The sequence below is a fragment of the Megascapheus bottae genome, chromosome 2, assembly GCF_031878675.1.
Source record: "Megascapheus bottae isolate mThoBot1 chromosome 2, mThoBot2.hap1, whole genome shotgun sequence".
NCBI lineage: Eukaryota > Metazoa > Chordata > Mammalia > Rodentia > Geomyidae > Megascapheus > Megascapheus bottae.
The window spans coordinates 27,579,860-27,600,504 of record NC_143510.1 but is presented as its reverse complement, the minus strand read 5'-3'; the positions used below and the strand labels follow the sequence as shown (position 1 = coordinate 27,600,504).

The 20,645-nt window shown below is 49.1% G+C and overlaps 1 protein-coding gene across 2 annotated transcripts in view; it reads left to right on the top strand.

Annotated features, from left to right (window-relative positions):
• Positions 1-38: 38 nt before the first annotated feature.
• Acox2 (acyl-CoA oxidase 2) overlaps positions 39-20,645 on the top strand; it is a 29,729-nt gene continuing 9,122 nt past the window's right edge. Inside the window, exons 1-13 of one of the 2 annotated variants that reach the window (XM_090323099.1) lie at positions 39-332; positions 2,074-2,248; positions 2,626-2,785; positions 2,975-3,126; positions 3,507-3,614; positions 5,109-5,228; positions 5,531-5,646; positions 6,565-6,737; positions 7,891-8,053; positions 10,618-10,808; positions 12,333-12,506; positions 15,698-15,803; positions 19,733-19,950. In XM_090323099.1, the coding sequence (XP_090179225.1) occupies positions 2,089-2,248; positions 2,626-2,785; positions 2,975-3,126; positions 3,507-3,614; positions 5,109-5,228; positions 5,531-5,646; positions 6,565-6,737; positions 7,891-8,053; positions 10,618-10,808; positions 12,333-12,506; positions 15,698-15,803; positions 19,733-19,950 (1,841 nt within the window). In that variant the 5' untranslated portion in view covers positions 39-332; positions 2,074-2,088. The remainder of the gene's footprint in view (positions 333-2,073; positions 2,249-2,625; positions 2,786-2,974; positions 3,127-3,506; positions 3,615-5,108; positions 5,229-5,530; positions 5,647-6,564; positions 6,738-7,890; positions 8,054-10,617; positions 10,809-12,332; positions 12,507-15,697; positions 15,804-19,732; positions 19,951-20,645) is intronic. The other variant, XM_090323105.1, reaches the window with a different exon arrangement.

Sequence of the window (20,645 nt, the reverse complement as noted above, 5' to 3'; positions counted from 1 at the left end):
CATACAGAACTTTCATACGAGCAGGAAGTCTTTTGGTGATATGACCAGGTTGGGGACAGGCCAGGATTCCCATGATATTATCACTGCAGGGCTATATCCTCATAGAAATCTCCCAGGGCAAACTCCAGTAGCTGACACAAAATATTCTCTCTGCACTGACACTCCAGGAAAAAGAGGAACTCAGCCTCGCCAGCCAATCATGGACAGCTGTTCTCAGCAAGTTCCCAAGTCCCAGCCCATGTAAGGGAGGGAAAAGGGGCTGAGCCACCTCGGAAAGACTCGGGCCTGCAGCCTGGGAGAAGCCAGGCCAACAGAGGACATACAGGACAGAGGTGAGTCCTGGAGACAGGGGAGGGACTGGGAGACCCCTGAGAAGACAGCCCAGTGATGAGGTTCTAAGGGTTCGGTTTTCCTTCACACCTATTTAGCAGGCACCTCCTTCTAGCTGGTCCTCCCTCAGAGGGTTCTAGTATACACTTGACAATGACCTTGCTTACTGCAGTTTATATGTTGGCAGAAGGCAGCAATAAATAACAAGACAATAAGCTTATTCGATGGTATTGTGAGAAGTAGCACACACTACAAAGGTAGAGCAGAAGAGAGTGGGAGGAGGTTGTTGAGCTCGGTGGTCAGGAGACAACCTCACTGAGAGGTGACGTGGGTAAGATATAAGAAGACACTTGAAGGAAGGATGGCTGGCTAAAAGCAGCCTGGATCCTGGGAGGTATGAGATCCTGGAAAGTTAAAAACAAAAACAAAAAACCAGCCTGGAGGCCCTGACACTTGGAGCTGAAGGGCAAAGAGCAGAGAAGAGGCAGAGCAGGAAGAGAGAAGAGCCAAGTTGCCTAGCGGGCACCTGGGAAACTGATAGGCGTTTTTTGCTCGTGCCAGGCAATTTTGTCCCCATATCCCTGCCTTGAAAGCCTGCAGGCAAACCCTACTGGCAGGCCCAGGGAGAGCCCTGAGATGCCTCTCCCTTCCCAAGGACCCTGTCCTCTCCATAAGATGCGAATGACCATTGTGCATCTTAGGGACTGGGAAGAAAAGGGAAGAATGTACACCCAGAAAAGGTCTCCACCCAGGCTTACGGGCTCAGGCAAGCGCAGCCCTCCTTTCCAGGCACCCACTGCCTCCGGAAGGGATGTGAGAGTGAAGAACTGTCCCCATCACTAGTAACCACCAGCAGCGGGGACAGCAGAGGGGCGGCCAGGCCCGCCAGGGGTGCCACTACCAGATACCTTCATGGGGGGGGCCCCTGGAAACTGGGAATCTGCAGGAACACAGGAGCCGAGCTTTGCCAGAAGGGGAATAGTAGGGATGAAGGGAAAAGGGAGAGGAGGGAGGCTGGATGGAGGGGGAAGTTGATGGGAAGTAGGGGGGCATTCCATCCCACAAACAGTGGTCACCAGAGCAAGCAGGGGAAAGAAATGACCTGTACCTCAAGTGCTCACCCTTGAACAAGAGAGACACCGAGGCAATGATGAGGGCAAGGACCAGCTCGGGGCAGGCTAGACAGCATGAGGCAGTGGCCTTGCTATGGAGGAATGGGGGATTCTAAGAGGTCAGGAGCCAGGACCACCTCCTGCCTTTGGGGCACATTTACAAGATCCAGGGGAATACTTCACGAGCAGAAGGCAAACTTCCCTCAGCATCATGGCACTCCTTGGGGCTCACAAGAATGAGCCCTGAGCCTAAAAGCAAGAGAACAGGACTTCAAGATCTCACAGCAGCCCGCACTGAAAGACATAGTAGGGCCTTACATAGTCTTTGCCTTCCCATGACCCCGTCCTCTTCACGAAAGAGGTTCCAGTCCTTGGTTTACATAACCGAATGCATGCTGACAGCAGATACTACCTGGACAGGTCTCACCCACAGCTGGGGCTCATACGAAAAGGATGCAGAGAGGTGGCCCGTGGATATTTAAGCTGGGCCTCTTTCCTCCACCAGGCAGCCCCTGGTGAACATCCAGTCTTGGGCAATCTCTCTTCATGTACACCAAGTTCTTGGCACTGTCCAACACTCAGAGCAGACCCAGGGAGAGCCAGGCCAGAGTGGTCCTCCTCTCTCACACAGGCAGATCCTCTCAGGATGAGTAGCCCAGTGCATCGAGTGTCGCTGGGGGACCCCTGGAGCATGCGCATGAACCCTGACATAGCAATTGAGAGGCAGACGCCATCCTTTGATGTGGAAAGACTCACCAACATCCTTGACAGAGGTGCCCAGAACACTGCACTCCGGAGGAAAGTTGGTAAGGGGGACTGATGATACAGGGCCAGCCTTGAATCCCACCTGCTTTTCTTTCTAGCTACCCTTTCTTCCAATAACCAATTTGTCCCCAGAATGCCACAGTTAAGCCATTCATTCCTTTGGACTTCGAAGGGAACTTTTTGCATGCCAGAGTTCCTGAGCCCACAGTTAGGTGACAGAAGTGTCCTTGACAGCAGCAGAACTGGAGACTGGTCCTAATTCAGCTACATCACTGTGCCAACCTTCAATGGGTGACATTTCCCACCTGGGGGTTCAGTTGTCTCGTTGTTCAGTGACAATAATGATTCCAGGTGTGGGTCCCTGACACCAGTGAATGGGAAGATCTGAAGTCCTGACTCTCTTCTCTGTCCTCTGCAGAAAGCATTATCCACAGTGAGCCTGCGTTTAACCTTCAGAACAGTCAGTTCATGACACAGAATGAATATGAGGCTGCGATACACAACAGATTCCATCTACAGAAGCTGGCACAGCGCTTGGGCTGGCAGGAAGATGGTTGCGAGCTCAAGTATGCTCACAGGTGCTCCATCCAAGAGGAATTCACCTGGGATTGCCTGCAGAGCCCCCCCAGTCCCCAGAGCCCCGGCAATGACACAAATGACTAGACTATCAGGATGCTGGGGACCCCTTCCTTCCTCAGCCCTGTCCAGACTGAGGGAACATGGGACCTTGTCTTCAGTACTCAACTACAGCACCTTTCCCCCTACAGAGCCATTTCTGGAGACATAGGCTTAGGCGTACACAGTGTCTTCATAAAAGCCCTCAGGAGCCTGGGCTCAGAGGAGCAGATTGCTAAATGGTACCCACTCTGCAAGACCTTCCAGATCATCACGACGTATGCCCAGACAGAACTAGGACATGGTGAGCCAGGGCCGCGGTTGCACAGAGGGCACTCAGTCTGTAGGCAGCACATGGGTTGTACATGTGTGTGTTTACTCTGAAAACATTCCAGCAAAGCGCAGTCAAAGGTCTAGAGCGGTCGATGCTTTGTTGGAACTTGCTCAGAAGTATTCTAGGACTTCCAACAGGGGCCAAGTCATTCCTTCTAGAAGCATTAACATGCATTCCTATGTCCCTCCCCCTCCCCCAGCCCACAGAGGAAAGGGGAAACACCCCAGGAGCACACTGAAATCTGCCCCCAGTGTCTTTTGGGGACTGCTGTCTGAGAGTCCAGACCCACTGTTCGAGTGGGTAAGAACTCTTTGTTGGCCCAATATCTAACTTGCTACCTCATTTTTAAGGGACATACCTTCAGGGCCTGGAAACTGAAGCCACCTATGATCCAGCCACCCAGGAATTTGTGATCCATAGTCCCACGATGACTGCCACCAAGTGGTGGCCTGGGGACCGTGAGTAGCTACCACTCCCTTCCTTGCAGCTCCCCAAGTAGCATTGGCCTTGATGTCCAGCAGATGTCAAACTGACTTCCAGTTCTTGGCAAATAACCTTGCGCAAGCCCTGAAATGGGTGGGATATGAAGGATTTCATCGGTGATGGACTGAGTGCTCCTCTAAGGAAGTTGGAAGTCCAGGGGACAAGAGCATGCTAGAGTGCTTGCCTGGCATGCACAAAGCCCTGGGTTTGATTCCTTGATACCACATACACAGAAAATGCTGGAAGTGGTGCTGTGGCTCAAGGGGTAGAGCGCTAGCCTTGAGAAAGCCCAAGGATAGTGCCCAGGCCCTGAGTTCAAGACTGGCAAAAAAAATATCTAAAGGAATTTGAAGTCAATAAGACAATCCACTTGGCCTTTGATGAAAAAGAAGGAAGCCAATGTACAAGCAGGCACTGCCCCCACCAGACACACATATGCATGCAAACACAGCACGTGTGTACGAGGCCTTGTCTCAGGCTCTCCTCCTGACCCCAGGGTAACCATGAAACTTGGCCCAGCCAATCTTCCTTTTGCATGCCATAGACACTCAGAAAGGCTATGGCCACCAAGTGGCGGCCACATCAATCTTCTCTGAGGCCCCGTGGCTGTCCAGGCTCCCAGAAAATGTCCCACTATGGCCTCCATCCTTGGCCTTGAGAAGTTGCTACTGAGGATATATCAGAGGCACTTGGGGACACGCATGAATTTGAAAGTGGAAAATAAATTACAAGTGCGATCAGTTCAACTGAAGCAGAGGAGAGTGACAGCAGGGATGAAGACAAGGAGAATGAGGAGGGAGGGAGGGAGGAAGGGAGGACAGTAGGAAGGGATTGGGGGAGAGAGAAGGAGAGAGGGAGGGAGGGAGGACCAACAGTCACCATCACAACTGCAGAAAAAGAAACCAGCCTTTCAGATTAGACCCCAGGTCTGCATCCTCCAGGCCCATGATCTTCAGTGCACCATTTTACTTTGTGAAGTTCACTTTCCTTATCTGGAAACTGAGACGCTAGAAAACGGTCAGGCTTCATGTGAACTGATGAACAGTAATTGTGTTTGTTATAATGAGGTTGATGACAGTCGTGGGCTTAAGCTCAGGGCCTGAGCACTGTCCTTGGATTTTCTCAAGGTTAGAGCTCTACCACTTGAGCCTCAGCACCATTTCTGGCTTTTTTCTATGTATGTGGTACCAAGGAATTGAACCCAGTCTTCGTGCATGGTAGGCAAGCACTCTACCACTAGGCCAAACTCCCGGCCCTAATTGTTGTTTTCTTTGGGGAAGGAATTTTCCTCATAAATTTACTCATTACAAGTTCCAAAATGACTAGTTTTGGTTACTTCTTTGAGGGGAAATTCCCTTTCTGTGTCGTCACTGACTGGGAGGCGACAAAGGTAGCCATTGATCATCCCAGCCACAGGAAGCCAAGCTGGGGGACAGCAACCCTCATGGCTCTCATCTCTGTGCCCTCAGTGGGACGGACAGCCACCCATACTCTGCTTCTGGCTCAGCTGATCTGCTCCGGAGCCCGGCAGGGCATGCATGCCTTTATTGTGCCCATCAGGAGCTTGCAGGACCACTCCCCACTGCCAGGTAAAGCCAGGGGCTCCCTTCCAGGAGGAACTCCCCCATCCTGAAAGCCTGGGACATCCAAGAGAGAAGCCAGAACACAGTGCCATTGGGCTGGGGGAGGGAGGTCCCATTGGACAGATCTGGTGCCAACCTAGCTGGGTGACTTTTGAACAAGATTCTGCATCGGTCTCACCTCAGCTTGCTCACCTGCCACACAGATACAATGTTCCCTGTTGTCCCAGGCCTGCTGTTACTTGAAATATCGGTGTGGTTTCTAACACACTCTGGGCACTCAACTGACAAGCAATCTCATCTCCTTCTAGGAATCACTGTTGGAGACATTGGGCCCAAGATGGGCCTGAATAGCATAGACAATGGTTTCCTGTGCCTGCACCACGTGCGAGTTCCCAGGGAGAACATGCTGTGTCGCTTTGCAGAGGTCAGGGGTCTGGGGGACACTGCAAATAGGCACTGCCTGGAGAGGCTTCACACAGCTACCAATGGCTCAGGGCCCACATCTACTTAGTTGAGTTTTGAGTACCCATCTTACAGGACGCTCTGGTGTCCCACCGTTGGGGTGGGGAGCAAAACTCCAGCTTAGACACAGTGTGCTGCTGCTCACGCCTGTAATCCTAGCTGCTCAGGAGGCTGAGATCTGAGGATACTGGTACAAAGCCAGCCCATGCAGTAAATTCTGTGATGCTGCTCTTACCTCCCCTTAATCACCAAAAATCCAGAGTGGAGCTATAGTTCAAGTGGTAGAATGCCAGTTATGGGCATAAAAGCTAAGAGACAGGACCCAAGCCTTGAGTTCAAGCTCCAGGACCAGCACAAAAAAAGAGAGAAAGAAAGAAAGAGACAGAGAGAGAGAGAAAGAGAGAGAGAGAGAGAGAGAGAGAGAGAGAGAGAGAGAGAGAGAGAGAGAGAGAGAGAGAGAGAGAAGAAAAACAGGCAATGAGATGATCCTGGGCAAGTCTCTGAGCATCAGGCTTCTCAAAAGTAAAGGCTCACAACATCATGGAGTGACAGAGCAGCGGGGGGTGGGGGGTAAGGGGGGTAAGATCAGGCCTGGATACAAGCTGTCACTGAACAGGCCAGCCAGACTGCTAGCAGAGCAGGAGTTCCCCCATTTTGCCATGCTTTATCCTTTAGTGTAGGAGTTGTAGGAAGTCCAGACTGTCCCAGCAGAGGAGCTGTGAGCCAGAACATCTGGGGAAGTGTTCATGACATACAACCAGGGAAATGGTTTGCATGCCAATGCTCACCAGCCGGGCAGGATGAGTGGGCTGCCCCTGGGGTGCCACGGCTATGGGGGGGGCATCTGGCTTCCACCAATACCTGTCCTTATTTCCCACAGGTCTTGCCAGATGGCACCTACATGAGGCATGGGACAATGCAGAGCAACTATCTGGGCATGCTGGTGACCCGGGTGTCGCTGCTGTTGACTGGAATCATCCCCATCCTGCAGAAGGCTTGCGTCATCTCCCTGCGCTACTCTGTCATCCGTCACCAGTCCCGGCTCCGGCCCAGGCAAGGGGCTCCCAGAGGCTGACACATGCTGACACGCTTCCACGCACTCGCGCACATACACACACACACAGGCTTCCAGATAGAGGACACACAGATAAATCTGAATTCCAGGAAAACCACAAGAATATGGCCTAAATGGATGCCGACACCCAGGAGGTGGCAGCCTGAATCTGAACAGCACCTGCCAGCCTGTGATGTGGCTTCAGCCTGACAGCCTGGAGGCTGAGCTGGCTGCGACCCTGGGTCTGACAAGACCTCTTATGTTTGCTTTCTGCCTATACATCATCAGGACTAGAAAACAGGAGAACATCCCCCAGCATAATCTGACCCAGAACACACTGAGGATCTGATGCCAGGCACATTCTTCTCCCTCAGCTTCCACATCTGCAAAATTGGAGGGGCAGGCATGGTATTTCAGTGTGGTGCTCAGGAGAGAATGAAGCAAGTATTCTAGGACCTCAGTCCCAGGCCCTTTCCTTGGACAAATCTGCAGGATCCCAAACCTGAGCTTAGACTCCTGGGTTGAAGGTATCTTCCTTTAAACACAAGAGCCCTGGGAAGAAGGGAGAGCTAGTGGTCGCTGTCCCCCAGCAGCCTTTTATCTGAGTTACACAGGATGGACCTCTGCAGCTGCTGGAGAAGAAGCTATTGCCCTAAAAGGTTACAATTCCCACCTGGTACCGGAGGCTCCACAGTTACCCCTCTAGCAATCCTGTCACTACAGACTCTACCTATGGTGGACAGTGCCTTCCTTGGATTGCTTTAAGACTCAAGTGCACATCCTATGGGCTCTTGTTTAGATTCAGCACATTTCCCAGTACACAGTGAGCACACACAGGCAGACAAAGGTCCTGGGAACAGATCTTCAAGTGTGGGGCCCCACCTTCCACCTTTAGAACTTTCCAGATTTGGAGTATACAGGCCTGTCTTCCAGAGGCAGTACCTCCAAACAGAAGTGTCAGTATGGCTGCCATGAATGTGTGGATCTTCGTGGTAGATGAGTTTTAGAAGGGGGTGGACAACCTTATACCCATCTTGGTGATGAATTATTCAGAAACTGTCCACTCTGGAGGGCTTTCATGGCCCTGAGAACATGAGGAGGTGGACCTGTTACATAGCCAGCTTCCAAATCTTCCCCTTCTTTTCCTCTCAGTGACCCAGAGGCAAAAATCCTGGACCATCAGACTCAGCAGCAGAAGCTCCTTCCACAGCTGGCCCTGAGTTACGCCTTCCATTTCCTGGCCGTCAGCATCTTAGAATTCTTCCAGCATTCCTACGACGCCATTCGGAACAAAGACTTCACCCTCCTGCCTGAGGTACGGCTTGTCTTCCAAGGAGCAACTGCTGGAGGGGGGCTAGGGTTGTTCTAACTTGGGGAGCAGCCATAGCCCCAGGCCTAGGCCCTCCCTCATCTCTAACACCTCAGGATGGCATGGGCAGTATCCTGATATATAGTCCCCACCACTATCACCTGGAAATTCCCACCTAGTATAAAGACCATGGCTACACAATCCCTGACATCCCCTCTGAAAGCCAGCAATCTCTGGGAAAGGAACTCATTTGATTCATTCCACACAACATGACCCCAGAAATATCAGTGTCCAATCACATGTACCCCTAACCCCGTATAGGTATTATATATACCACAAATGTCCTGCTTTACCTTTCCCAAATCCAAAACCTAATCTGATTTCAAAGCACAGTTGACACAGGCAGGGTTTCAGATAAGGCTCTGAGGTCTAACAGATTATGCTAAGCTTCCGTCTACCCAGGGATTCACATGTCTCCTAAGACAAAGCCTGCCTGAATATTACAAACACTGCATCATTTCTCCTTCTAACTGCACCACCATTTACATCCTCATTTTACAGATGAGGAATCTGAAGCCCAATGTTTGATTCCTCAGTACCACATACACAGAAGAAGCTAGAAGTGGTGTATGTATGGCTCAAGTGATAGAGCATTAGCCTTGAGCAAAAATGTTCAAGGACAGTGCCAGGCCCTGAGTATAAGTCCCAGGAGGTTTAAAAAAAAAAATCAACTAGCCAGGTGCTGTGGCTCATGCCTCGTGCATATAATCATCGCTACTCAGGAGGCTGAGATCTGAGAATCTCAGTGTGAAGCCTGGGAAGAAAAGTCAGGGAGACTCATATTTCCAATTAATCACTAAAACAGTGAGAAGCACGGGTGTGGCTCAAATGGTAGAGCACCAGCCTTGAGTGGAAAAAGCTAAGCGAAAGCATGAGGCCATGTGTTCAAACCCTGATATTGGCACAAAAACAATAAACAATAAAACGGGCTTGTCTAGCAAGCACTATTATTATTATTAATTACTGTTATTGTTATTATGACTACTATTACTATTAGCTAGACCTGGGGCTTGAACTCAGGGTTAGCACTGTCCCTGAGCTTCTTTTGCTAAAGACTAGCACCCTACCACTTGAGCCACCATGACACTTCTGGCTTTTTCTGTTTACATTACTGAGGACTCAAACCCAGGGCTTCATGTATGCTAGGAAAACACTCTACACTAAGCCACATTCTCAGCTCTAGCAAGCCTGAGACCCTGAGTTTCAACACGTTACACTCCCCCCACCCTTGGGGGAAAAAAGAAAAGAAAAGGAAAAAGAAAAAATGCAAACCGGCTAGGGTTCTTTCGGTCTATTTGATTGCAAAAATACCATAAACTAAGTGGCTACTAAGAAATTGAATTGCAATCTCACAGCTCTGGAGACTTTCTAGCCTCCACCAAGGTACTACCAACAACTAGTGAGGGAGACTGTTGTGTGGAAATATAGTGGGGGTTTTGTATGGCACAAAATCCCGAGACAGCATACTCAGAAAGAACACACTTCTTTTTCCTTTTAGTGGCACTAAGCATTGAACTCCGGGCCTTGCAATTGCTGAGCCATGTCCCCAGCTATTCTTTGTACACTGGTAATCTTTTAGTATAAATCTTGATAAGTTGGAGGTCTAGGCTGGCTGAGTAAGATCTTCAACCTCTTAAGTAAGTAGCTGGAATTACAGGGGCAAGCCCTGAGCACCCAGGTGAGAAGTCACTTAAAAATTATAGTTATTATACGGGTGATATACAAAGGAGTTACAATGACATAGATCGGGTAAAGTGTACATTTCTTTGGGGACTTTGTTGCTTTTTTTTCTGTCAAGGATTTCTCAGGACCTAGGCACTGTGCTTGAGCTCTTTTTGCTTAAGGCTAGTGCTCTACCACTTTGCGTCACAATGCCACTTTCAGTATTGTGGCAGTTAACTGAATATAAGTGTCTCACCAACTTTCCTGCTCTGGCTAGCTTTAAACTATGATCCTCAGATCCTGAGTAGATAGGATTATAGATGTGAGTCACCAGAACCAGGTGACAATGTCATTTTTATAACAAAATCATCCTGGAGTAAACACGCTGCTCTCAGACCATGGCAGGAACGCTAAACCACAGCTAATTCTATTCCTGAAGGATTCATCCTGGGGACCTCATCATTCCCAAAGGCCCCGCCTTCTGACCCCCTGTATCTGGGAGGCTGGATTTCAACGTATGAATTCTTAGCAGATCCACTGCATTCTCCTGCCACCCAGGTGGAGGTACACCCATCTTCACAAGCCAGCTTTCCAAACCCTCTGTTCACCAGTCAACACCATGAATCCTGGAGAATGTGCGTGCAATCCACACAGTGCCCCCTTCTGACTTCTTATTGTCCCCACAGTTACACTGCCTAATTTTGATTAAGTAACTTTAAGTCACCATCCATCCAGTTGGAGCTGGGGAAATACTGCTTATCTCAGAGCTATACTCACAAGCAGAAAGTACTGGAGCTAATGCGGAGTCCCCTTCCATCCTCCCCCCATTCCTCTTCCCATTCTTACAGCTCCACGCACTGAGCACCGGAGGAAAGGCCATGATCTCAGACTTCTGTACCGAGGGAGCTGAGCAGTGCCGCAGGGCCTGTGGCGGTCATGGCTACTCAAAGATGAGCGGTCTGCCAACACTGGTCACCCAAGTGGTGGCCTCCTGCACCTACGAGGGTGAGAATACAGTGCTCTACCTGCAGGTAGCCAGGTAAGGTCCACTGTTCTAAGCCTCTGCCCAAACCCAGGGAGGCACACCTCTTCTGCTCAGGTAGAGGCCAGGCCCACAGAAGGAGCAGGCTTTGGAAAGTGTCCTTTGGGGGTGGGCCAGCCACAAAAGAGGCTCCAGTCTCTCCAAACAGGCAGTCTCTTGTCCATCATCTCTGTAGCTGATAGAGCCTCCCATATGCACTTATTGTCAGGTGACTAATAGGGGCAAGATCTTCTGTAGCCAGGGAGAAAGATGTCTGCTAACAAAAATTATATATAAATGACTGGTTTGGGCTTTTCCCTGCAAAATATTTTAAAAAGCAGAAGAAGAAGCTCGTGCTAGTGGTTCATACTTGTAACTCTAGCTCCTCAGGAAGCAGTGATCTGAAGGTTCCAGTTCAAAGCCAGCATTGGTAGAAAAAGTCCTGAGACTTATCTGCAATTAACCAGCAAGAAGCCAGAAGTTTCCAAGTGGTGGAACACTAGCCTTGAGAGAGAGGGGGGGGAGGGAGGGAGGGAGAGAGGGAGGGGGAGAAGGAGAGAGAGAGAGAGAGAGAGAGAGAGAGCGAGCGCGAGCTAATGGACAGTGCCCAGGCCCTGAGTTCAAGTCCCAGTACTCACACTCACACACACACACACACACACACACACACACAATAATTATAAAAAGGAAGTTAAATGTAGAAACGATAAAAGTAATACATGTAATAGTAGGCATGTTGTGCCCAGTATAGGAGCAAGCCCTTCAAATCTGTGATGTCGGGGCCGGGAGTTTGGCCTAGTGGTTAAAGTGCTTGCCTAGCATGCATGAAGACCCGGGTTCGATTCCTTGGTACCACATACATAGAAAAAAGCCAGAAGTGGTGCTGAGGCTCAAGTGGTAGAGCTCTAGCCTTGAGAAAGTCCAAGGACAGTGCTCAGGCCCTGAGCTCAAGCCCAGGACTGGCAAAAAAAAAAAAAAAATCTGTGATGTCATGTGGCTTCTCAACCCTGCCTCCAGCAGGCAAGAGGCTGGGGGAGGTGGAGCCAGCTCTAGCATCATAGCCCTCTGCAGAGTGGCAGCAGAGTCCCAGGGAATCTGAGCTCAGGATCTGCGACCTCTGAGTCCGCACAGAGGCAGCTTATCATTCAGTTGCCCTCCTCCCTCTTGGGTGGACAATTTTGCATCTGCTCTCCTCTTCCTTTCAGCAGAGAAAGTATCGTTTCCACAGTCACTGTGCAAGTGCTCATGAATCAGAAGATCCTGACACAAAGCTACTGTTTGCACAGACACCCTGGACCGAATGGTGTCTTACCAAGCCCTGTTTCACATTGCCAAGGAAACTGCAGCCTGGTGGGGGGGAGGGTTCAGTGAGGACCCCACTCAGGATGGTGCAAGGGGGCTGTGGTAGGGAGGCCTGCAGCCTCTTGCCTCTTCCGTGGGCATGCCAGGGTCCAGCACATGTCTCTGGGAGTTGTGGGTGGCACAGATGTCCCATGGGAGTCCCCTACTGCCTCACCCTCCACTCCTCATCTCCTCCCACAGGTTTCTGGCAAAGAACTATCTGCAGGCTCAGGTATCTTCCACAAAGCGGAAGTCCCTCCCTCAGTCTGTCGCCTACCTTGCCATGCCTGACCAGAACAGGTGCCCAGCACAGTTGGCAGTCGACTTCCTCCGCCCAGAGCTCTACGTCACAGCCTGGGCACACGTAGCAAGCAGGTGAGTCAGTGCAGAAGAGCCAGTATCCCAGCTAGGCCTTGTTCTAGTGGTCACGCACGGGTTCACTTCCTTAGACCCCTGCTGACTCTTGACCCCAGCCCTTTCGGCAGGTAGTGGCATAGGCACAGAGGAGGGGACGTCAGCACCCACCAACCACCACCATCACCAGATTTTTGTCTTTAGATTCCTAAGGCAATTTGCAATGCAATGAATGCACCCATCCCCCTCTCCCTCCCTCCCTCCCCCTCCTCTCTCTCTCCTCTCTTTCTCTATATGTACATATACATGTATATATTTGTGTGTGTGCATATATATATATATATATATACTCCAAATGTATTAATATGCAGACTAATACTAATGAGTAAAGCAGGACTTTTAAAGTTGAAATACCTTATTAGGAAAATGGAAGAAAAAAGAAGGAAACAGGCTTCCACAGGCGAGGACTTTTTATTGAGCTAGAACCGCGAGGGACACAGCCTTCCCGTGGGCTTGGAGACTGTGTGTGTGAGCTGGGACAGGAGCTGGGTTTTATGGGATCTTAGCAAGGAGGCAGAGGTTAATGCAAAAGCCACTAGGTCAAGGGCGGTGGGGGGCTTTCTGGCTGGGCCCACGATGGAATGTTTACAACCGGGCTTAGATACATTGCCCTGCTGGAGTCAGGCAGTCTGCTGCACTTATGACCTGCCTGGTATCTGTATGCACCTAGGAAAACAGGAATCCTAGGAATCCTTCATATCCCATCTTTGTATACATAGAAAGAATGGGCCAAGATAGAAGAGGCAGGTCCTTCATACCTTAGCATCTAAAACCCCTTTCAAAAATGTGACTGTGAGCTGGGTGTGGTGACTCACACCTGTAATCCTAGCTACTCTGGAGACTGAGATTTGAGGATCAAGGTTCAAAGCCAGCCGGACACAAAAGGACCTGAGACTCTTATCTCCAATTAATCTCTAGAAAACAGGGTAGGATGGTAGCCTTGAGCTGAAGAGCTCAGGGACAGCACCCAGGCCAAGTTCAAGCCCCATGACCCACAAAAAACAAACAACAAAAAAAGTGACTGTGGCCAGGCAAGGTGGCTCACACCTGTAATCCTAGCTACTCAGGAGGCTGAGATCTGAGGATCAAGGTTCAAAGCCAGCCCTGGCACTAAAGTCCATGAGACTCTGATCTCCAATTAACCACTAGAAAATCGGAAGTGGCACTGTAGCTCCAGGGGTAGGGTAGTAGCCTTGAGCTGAAGAGCTCAGGGACAGTGCCCAGACCCAGAGTTCAAGCCCCACGACTGACACACACACACACACACACACACACACACACACACACACACACACACAATGTGACTGTAGGGCCCAGAGAGTGGCCTGGTGGTAGAATACTTGCCTAGCATGCACAAAGACATGGGTTCGGTTCCTCAGTACCATATACAAAGAAAAGGCTGGAAGTGGTGTTGTGGCTCAAGTGGTAGAGCATTAGCCTTGAGAAAGCCCAAGGACAGTGCTCAGGCACTGAATTCAAGCCCTGGGACTGGCAAAAATATGTGTGTGTGTGTGTGTGTGTGTGTGTGTGTGTGTGTGTGTGTGTGTGTGTCTGAGACTGTACTTAAAGATAGGGTTGGTTTATTTCCAGATTCCTGAAAACAAAGACAAGAGCAAGGACTTGTCTGCTCTATTCTCTGACAAATATTGTCATTTTCGGGAGCAATCACACTTGCTAGGGGCTGGCAGTTAGATATATCCTAACCACACACAGGCTTAAGGAGAGACTTAACTTCCTACAAAGGAACCTTCAGGAACAGGTGGCTCACATCCACAGTCCTAGCTACTCACAACACTGAAATTGCTGCTTGATATCAACCCCAGCAGAAAAGTCAATGAGACTTAAATCTCCAATTAATTAACAAAAAACTAGAAATGGAGATGTGGCTCACGTGGTAGAGCATCAACTTTGAGCAAAAATGTCAAGTGAGAGAATACATTTTGTTGAAGCCTCAATGCTATCATGCATGCTTACCTGTATGATATTGTGCATACATGCATAACTAAATAAATGGAAACTTCTAAACTTTGCTTGGCACTGAAATGCCAAAAATAAACAACAAAAAACATTTCCAATCTATGATAAAAGATCTTACATCTCAACCTCTGTTATTTTTATAACCCCAAGCCTAGTTGGGAAAGATGGATATACACGTGCTTAAGTATGAAAAGCAAGATTACAAGAGGCTTGGAATATTCACTGTATACTCTACAAATGGTTTTGAGCAACAGCCAAGCATTGTTCTAAGAAGGAGGGGTGTACAAGACCCAGTCTACAAATAACCTCAGGCCCTACAGAGTTAACATTGTGCAAAGGAGGGGAAAGGAAAGCACTGGAACTTGATGTGACATCTGCTTATCTGCTCCCTGACAAAGCAAATATTGCTTAATAGTCTGTTCTTCACACAAATTCCAAGGGTCACAGAAGAACATGCAGGTATAAAGGAGAGATTAGAAAAGCCATTAAAATGGAAACGAGCTACCTGAGTGTTCTAGAAAACAAGAGGTGGGTTTGGTTTTTTAGGTCCCTTAGGTGGCACTGGAAGGAGTCTAGGTGACTAACACCTCTGGCTAGCCTTTGTAGAAGGCTACATTCTCTAGCCAGGCATTGATGGCTGGCGCCTGTAATCCTAACAACTCAGGGGCTGACACCTGAGGATCATGGTTCAAAGCCTGCCTATGCAAGAAAAGCTCATAAGACTCATCTCCAATTAATTCCCCCAAAAAACCAAAGTGGAGCTGTGGCTCGTAGCAGAGTCTTGAGTGAAAAAGCTAAGGGACAGTGCCATTCTCCTTTCTCTGTCCAGCTGAAGCTGCTAGTATCAGATAGGATACCATTAAAAAGAGGGGACAGCTTCTGGTTTATAAGGCTCTGAAGCCTTAAAATATGTTGATTGAGAACAAATCCAAATCATGGCTCCAATCATCACTAGCTGTGCAGCTCTGGACAAGTTACTTGACCTCTCTGGTACTGTTTTTCCCCATTGTAAATTAGGAATGTCTGCTCCCATCTATCACCAAGTATTTCACTTTATGATATATTAAAAGGTCAGGAATCACTTTCCCTTTAGTTCCACCCCCGTTCCCCCAACACCCATCCATTATCTTTCCCACTCAGTCAGAAAGTTGAACCCTCTTCTCTTTGGCTTCAAGACTCATAAAGGACGCAGCTCATCGCGTGCAGACTCTCATACAATCCGGAGCTGACCAACATGAGGCCTGGAACCAGACCACTGTCATCCAACTCCAGGCTGCTAAGGTATATTGGGGAAACCTGAGATTGCCATTACTCTCCAGCCCTGCCCACCAGGCTTCCCTCTCTTCTCCCCAAGGCTATATAGTCCAGGGGCTATAGTCCTTTTAACAAAAGGACTTAACTCCAAAGCAATCTCGCTTGCAGCTCTTAGGTAAGGAGACAATGTTATTGGATTTGCTTCAGGATGTTCAAATATTTCCTCCCAGATAGAAAAGCAGGTCAAGGTTCCTCTTACCCCAGAGGCAATCCTTGGATATGATTCAATTTCCACTATGTTTTGTGTTCGTGTATAATTCACAGTCAGTCAACAAATATTTGAGCTCCCCTCTGCCCTGGCACTGGCTAGGAGTTTGACAGAATTGCTGCTCATACCCAGCTACAACAAGGATGCAGGGGCTGGGGGTGTTATGGGACCTAAGGGCATTGTAACACCGCTCGCCCTGGAGGGTCAGAAGAGCTTCCTAGCAGAAAGAAAGGATTAGTTGAAATTAAGCCAGCTGAGGGGTGTGGCGGCAACTTTGGAGAGAAAGGTAAAACCAAAACATTAGGTTCCAGGCCTACATGTAACTCCATATGTCAGGGGCAGTCACTCACCCCTATATGGAATAAGGAGATGCATGATGGCAGAGAATGGAGGTTTACTCTAGGTCATGAGCAGCCACAGAACGAGGCCAAGTATGCGCTTCAGCCATCTCTGAATACACACGTGCGGTTTAGGCTTAAATGGACAGAACTGAGGAAAGAAGAAACAAGGTATGTGTCTGCAGTCCTTGTAGAGTCTAGAAGTTGCCACCCCTGTCCTGAAGAGGCCAGGACATCTCTTTCATCTAAGGGGGAATAGTTTCCTTCACCCTTCCATTAACTCCAGTCCTGCCTGGATTCTGAGGTAATTTGAAGGCAAATGGTTTAGACGAAGACAGACGCAAAATGGAGGCAGGGATGTCAAGCTTTTCTCCTGCTTTCAGTTCATTCGTGAGCCCAAACAATGAGTCAGTGCTTTTCTGCAAAAGCAATTGGAATACCTGCAACAAAAGATTTCCAAGGAAAAAGGAGCTACAAGTGGAAAAAAAAAAAAAAGAGGAGGTAGGATTGAAATAGAAATAGAAGGGAGGGAAGGCTACACTGCTAAAAGCTGTTTTCACTGCCATAGGAAGCTTTTGTCAAGTTTGTATCAGAGGAGTGCAGTGATTCTAAAAGCATCGTGCAAACCACAAAGGGAGACCAATGAGAAGGAAACAGTAGCAGCCTGAGGATGAGCAGAGCATAGGGAAAAGTGGAGAGATGCAGAGATAATATTGGGGTAACAAAAGGTCAGGCCTTAGGGAGTCATGGGGTGGTTAAAAGTAAGACGGCTCACACAAGTTTAGGCAACTGAGATGCCAGCCTACCAACCACTGGAAAACTTACGCAATCCTTCCAGTCCTCAGCCCTAGGAACAAGAGAGCTCTGAAGAGCTGCTGGGAACTTTGGGAAGGTGGACATGCACGCCCCCTGGTGGTGGGCATGGCCCAGCACCTCCACCATACTCAGGGCTACCAAAGGACCCCTTGCCCCTTTCTAGCCTGGAAAACTCAATTCTGCTCAGTCCACCAGGAGGCACACTTGGCTGAGCTTAAAGCCCTACCAACCCTGATGGCTAGCCAGGCTGTGCATTCTCATCCCATGACCAGAAAAGCAATCTGTCACCAATTATTCACTCATCTTACTTTCCACCTGTTTCTTGCCTTTAAATGGCCTGGACTCTGCTTGCCTGGGTTCCTTCATTTAGAACATCTGAGCCTAGCATGGAAGACAGGTAGTTTCTCCTTTCCAAGGGAGTGGGAAGCCTCAGAGCTAGGAAGTGACTGGATGGCGGCGTCTTCCTTTCAGGCCACAAAGACCAGCTGTGTCCTCAGGGTGCCTCTTAGGAGATGGTGAGCCTCAAGCTCTATGTGTGCCCAGGGCATGGCCAGTCTAGGGGAGAAAAGTCTCCTGGCTTCCTGGGAAAGTGGCACCGGAGCTGTTGCCAAGATCACCATGAGTGTGCTGCTTGGAGTCTGCCTTTTTACAGAAACCTCCGTGCCCTGAGTCCCACCTTGAAGGGCTCCAAGGACAGATAGAATGGCTGCAACTAGGGGGAGGAAGTCACATTAACAGGGGGAAAACCATGGGCTACGTTCTGGTGTCCGCTCCTCATGACATGCCAAGTCGTCATCTCAAATACAGTCTTCCCCCTGGGCTTGACCTGCCTGGGTTTATAAAACGTGGAGATAGGAACGCCCTGGAGCCTCTCATTGGGTCTGGTCTCCTCAGCTCAAACTCTGCAGGAGTGATATCAGTCCTGGACAAATGGTCCTGTAATCCAACCCAGTTCCTGCGAACTTTAGCAGCAGAGACAGTGGTCAAGTGAGCAGCCTGCGTTTTGGATGTACCAACCCTATGACTGTGAACAAAACACTTAGTCTCTCTGACATTCCTTGGTCTCTTTGTCTACAGAATGACCCCAGGAGCAATAGCTACTTTTCCAAATGATTATGAAGTTTGAGTGAACACATATAAAGCTAGCCAGAAGGACTTACCTTTCCCCCAAGTGATGCAGGCCATCTTTGCTTCTCTTCATCCTGCTTTCCAAAGCCACAGCCCAGGCCCTGGCAGCCCCCACCACTCCAGTCCACAGCCAGAGCCTTGAGAATCTGCTGAGGAGGCCCACGGGTGAGAAAGAGAAGGCAGGATCCCAGAAACAGAAGTGTGAGTCTCCGGTTTTGCCGACCTGGACCCAGTTGGAGCACGAAAGGCTGTTTGTGGTCAGCAGGGACTTGAACTGCCCAGCTGCTGCTAATCTATTTCCCAAGATTGCAAACGCAGCGAGGCTGCAATTAGAGCTGTGAGCCCCTGTGGGAAGCCTCCCTGGGAGAGGCAGGCTCTTTCCAGATGAGAAAGCAGCCGCTCACTGCCCTGCTACAAGCCACAGTGACTCTCCAGCCTCACAGAATAAAATGCTGACCATGCCACAGCCCCATACTGACCAGAACCCCAGGTATGGGTCCACCCAAACTTCCACAATTCCCATTATCACATTATTCCCTAGTGCTTTAGCCTTGGGGACTTTTCTTGAGCTCCCTGAAAAGGGCAGCCTTTGCACAGAGTCCCCCTGCCCAACACCCTGGTCCCTGGGTGAACCCCCAAGACACTCTAAGCCTTGCTGCTCCAAGTCAATCCTAGGAGCCTGCTTGCTAATCTGCTGGAAGAACATCTAAATCCAAGAAGCTCTGCTTTCTACTCTCTCCCCACATCTCACCCACTGAGGAACTCATGTACCCTACCTGAAGAGATAATCCACTCTGTATTGGATGGATTATTTGAAATATTTACCAACTAAGAAGGCAGGACAGGCAGATTCTCCAAGGCCTCCTGTTTGTTGGGTCAGGCCTTCCTCCTTTAGTTGTTGGGCTGTGGGGACAGAGGGCTCTTAGAAAAGGAGCCTGTGCAGCAGAGGGCGCTCTTACTGGGTTGATGGCACTGCTCACTCACCAACCAGAACCAAATAATTACTTGAACTGACAACTTGTGGGCTAGAGAATAGCACTGCTTCCCTCTGGAAGTTTATACCCTAGTGAGAATAAGTTTACACCTCTCACTAAAACCCTTTAGTTTAAGTGTGTGTGTGTGTGTGTGTGTGTTTAAGGTGAAAGGGGAGAGCAAGCTTTGGCATGAGCCAAGCGTCTGGTTTGTGTGAGATCTTTTTTTAATCTCCAATTAACCAGCAAAAAGCCAGGAGTTTGGGCTCAAGTAGTAGAGCATCAGACTTAAATTTAAAATAGATAACTAAATAAATAAATAAATAACAACTAAATGATAGCACTCAGGCTCTGAGCTCAAGTTCTAATACCAGCAACAAAAAATACAAAGGAAAGAAAGAAGCCAAAGACTGGTGCATCACTGTGTCTTTACAGGCACACTGCTACTACATCACTGTGAAAAATTTTAAGGAAGCTGTGGAGAAGCTAGACCACGATCCAGCCATTCAGAAGGTGCTGAAGCGCCTCTGTGACCTCTCTGCCTTGCATGGCATCTTGACCAATTCAGGTGACTTTCTTCATGACGGCTACCTGTCAGGGGCCCAAGCAGACATGGTGAGAACTGCCTACTTGGACCTCCTCCGCTTGATCCGGTGAGTAGGCCTTTGGAGCTTCATCCTAGATTCTTGTCAAGGTCACGCCAAGACCTCGTTGGCATGGGGTCTGGCCTCTAGATGCAGCCCTGTAATCCTAGGGACTCAGGAGGTTGAGTTTGAGGATCAAGGTTCAAAGCCAGCCTGGGCATAAAAGGACCTGAGACTCTTATCTCCAATTAACCTCTAGAAAACAGGAAGTGGGGTTTGGTTCAAGGATAGTGGGGCAGCGCCCAGGCCCAGAATTAAAGCCCCATGACAGACAATAGTAATAATGATGATGATGATGATGATGATGATGATGATGATGATGATGATGATGATAATGATAATAGTCTTTGTCATAGTTAACACATAAGACTACATGTGTATGCCAGGCATTGTATGTGCCAAAAGCTTTTACACCTATCATCTCTTTGCCTCAAAATTTAAAGAATTCAGTAATTTTCCAGGTACCAGTAGCTCACGCCTCTAGTCCTAGCTACTTGGAAGGCTGAGATCTGAAGATCACCGTTTGAAGCCAGCCTGAACAGGAAAACCCATGATCTCCAATTAACCATTAAAAAATCACAAGAGGAACTCAAATGGTATATTGCTGGATTTTAGAAAAAAAAAAAAAAAAAAGCTCAGAAATAGACCCTAAGGTCAAGCTCCAGGACCAGAGCACACACACACACACACACACACACACACAC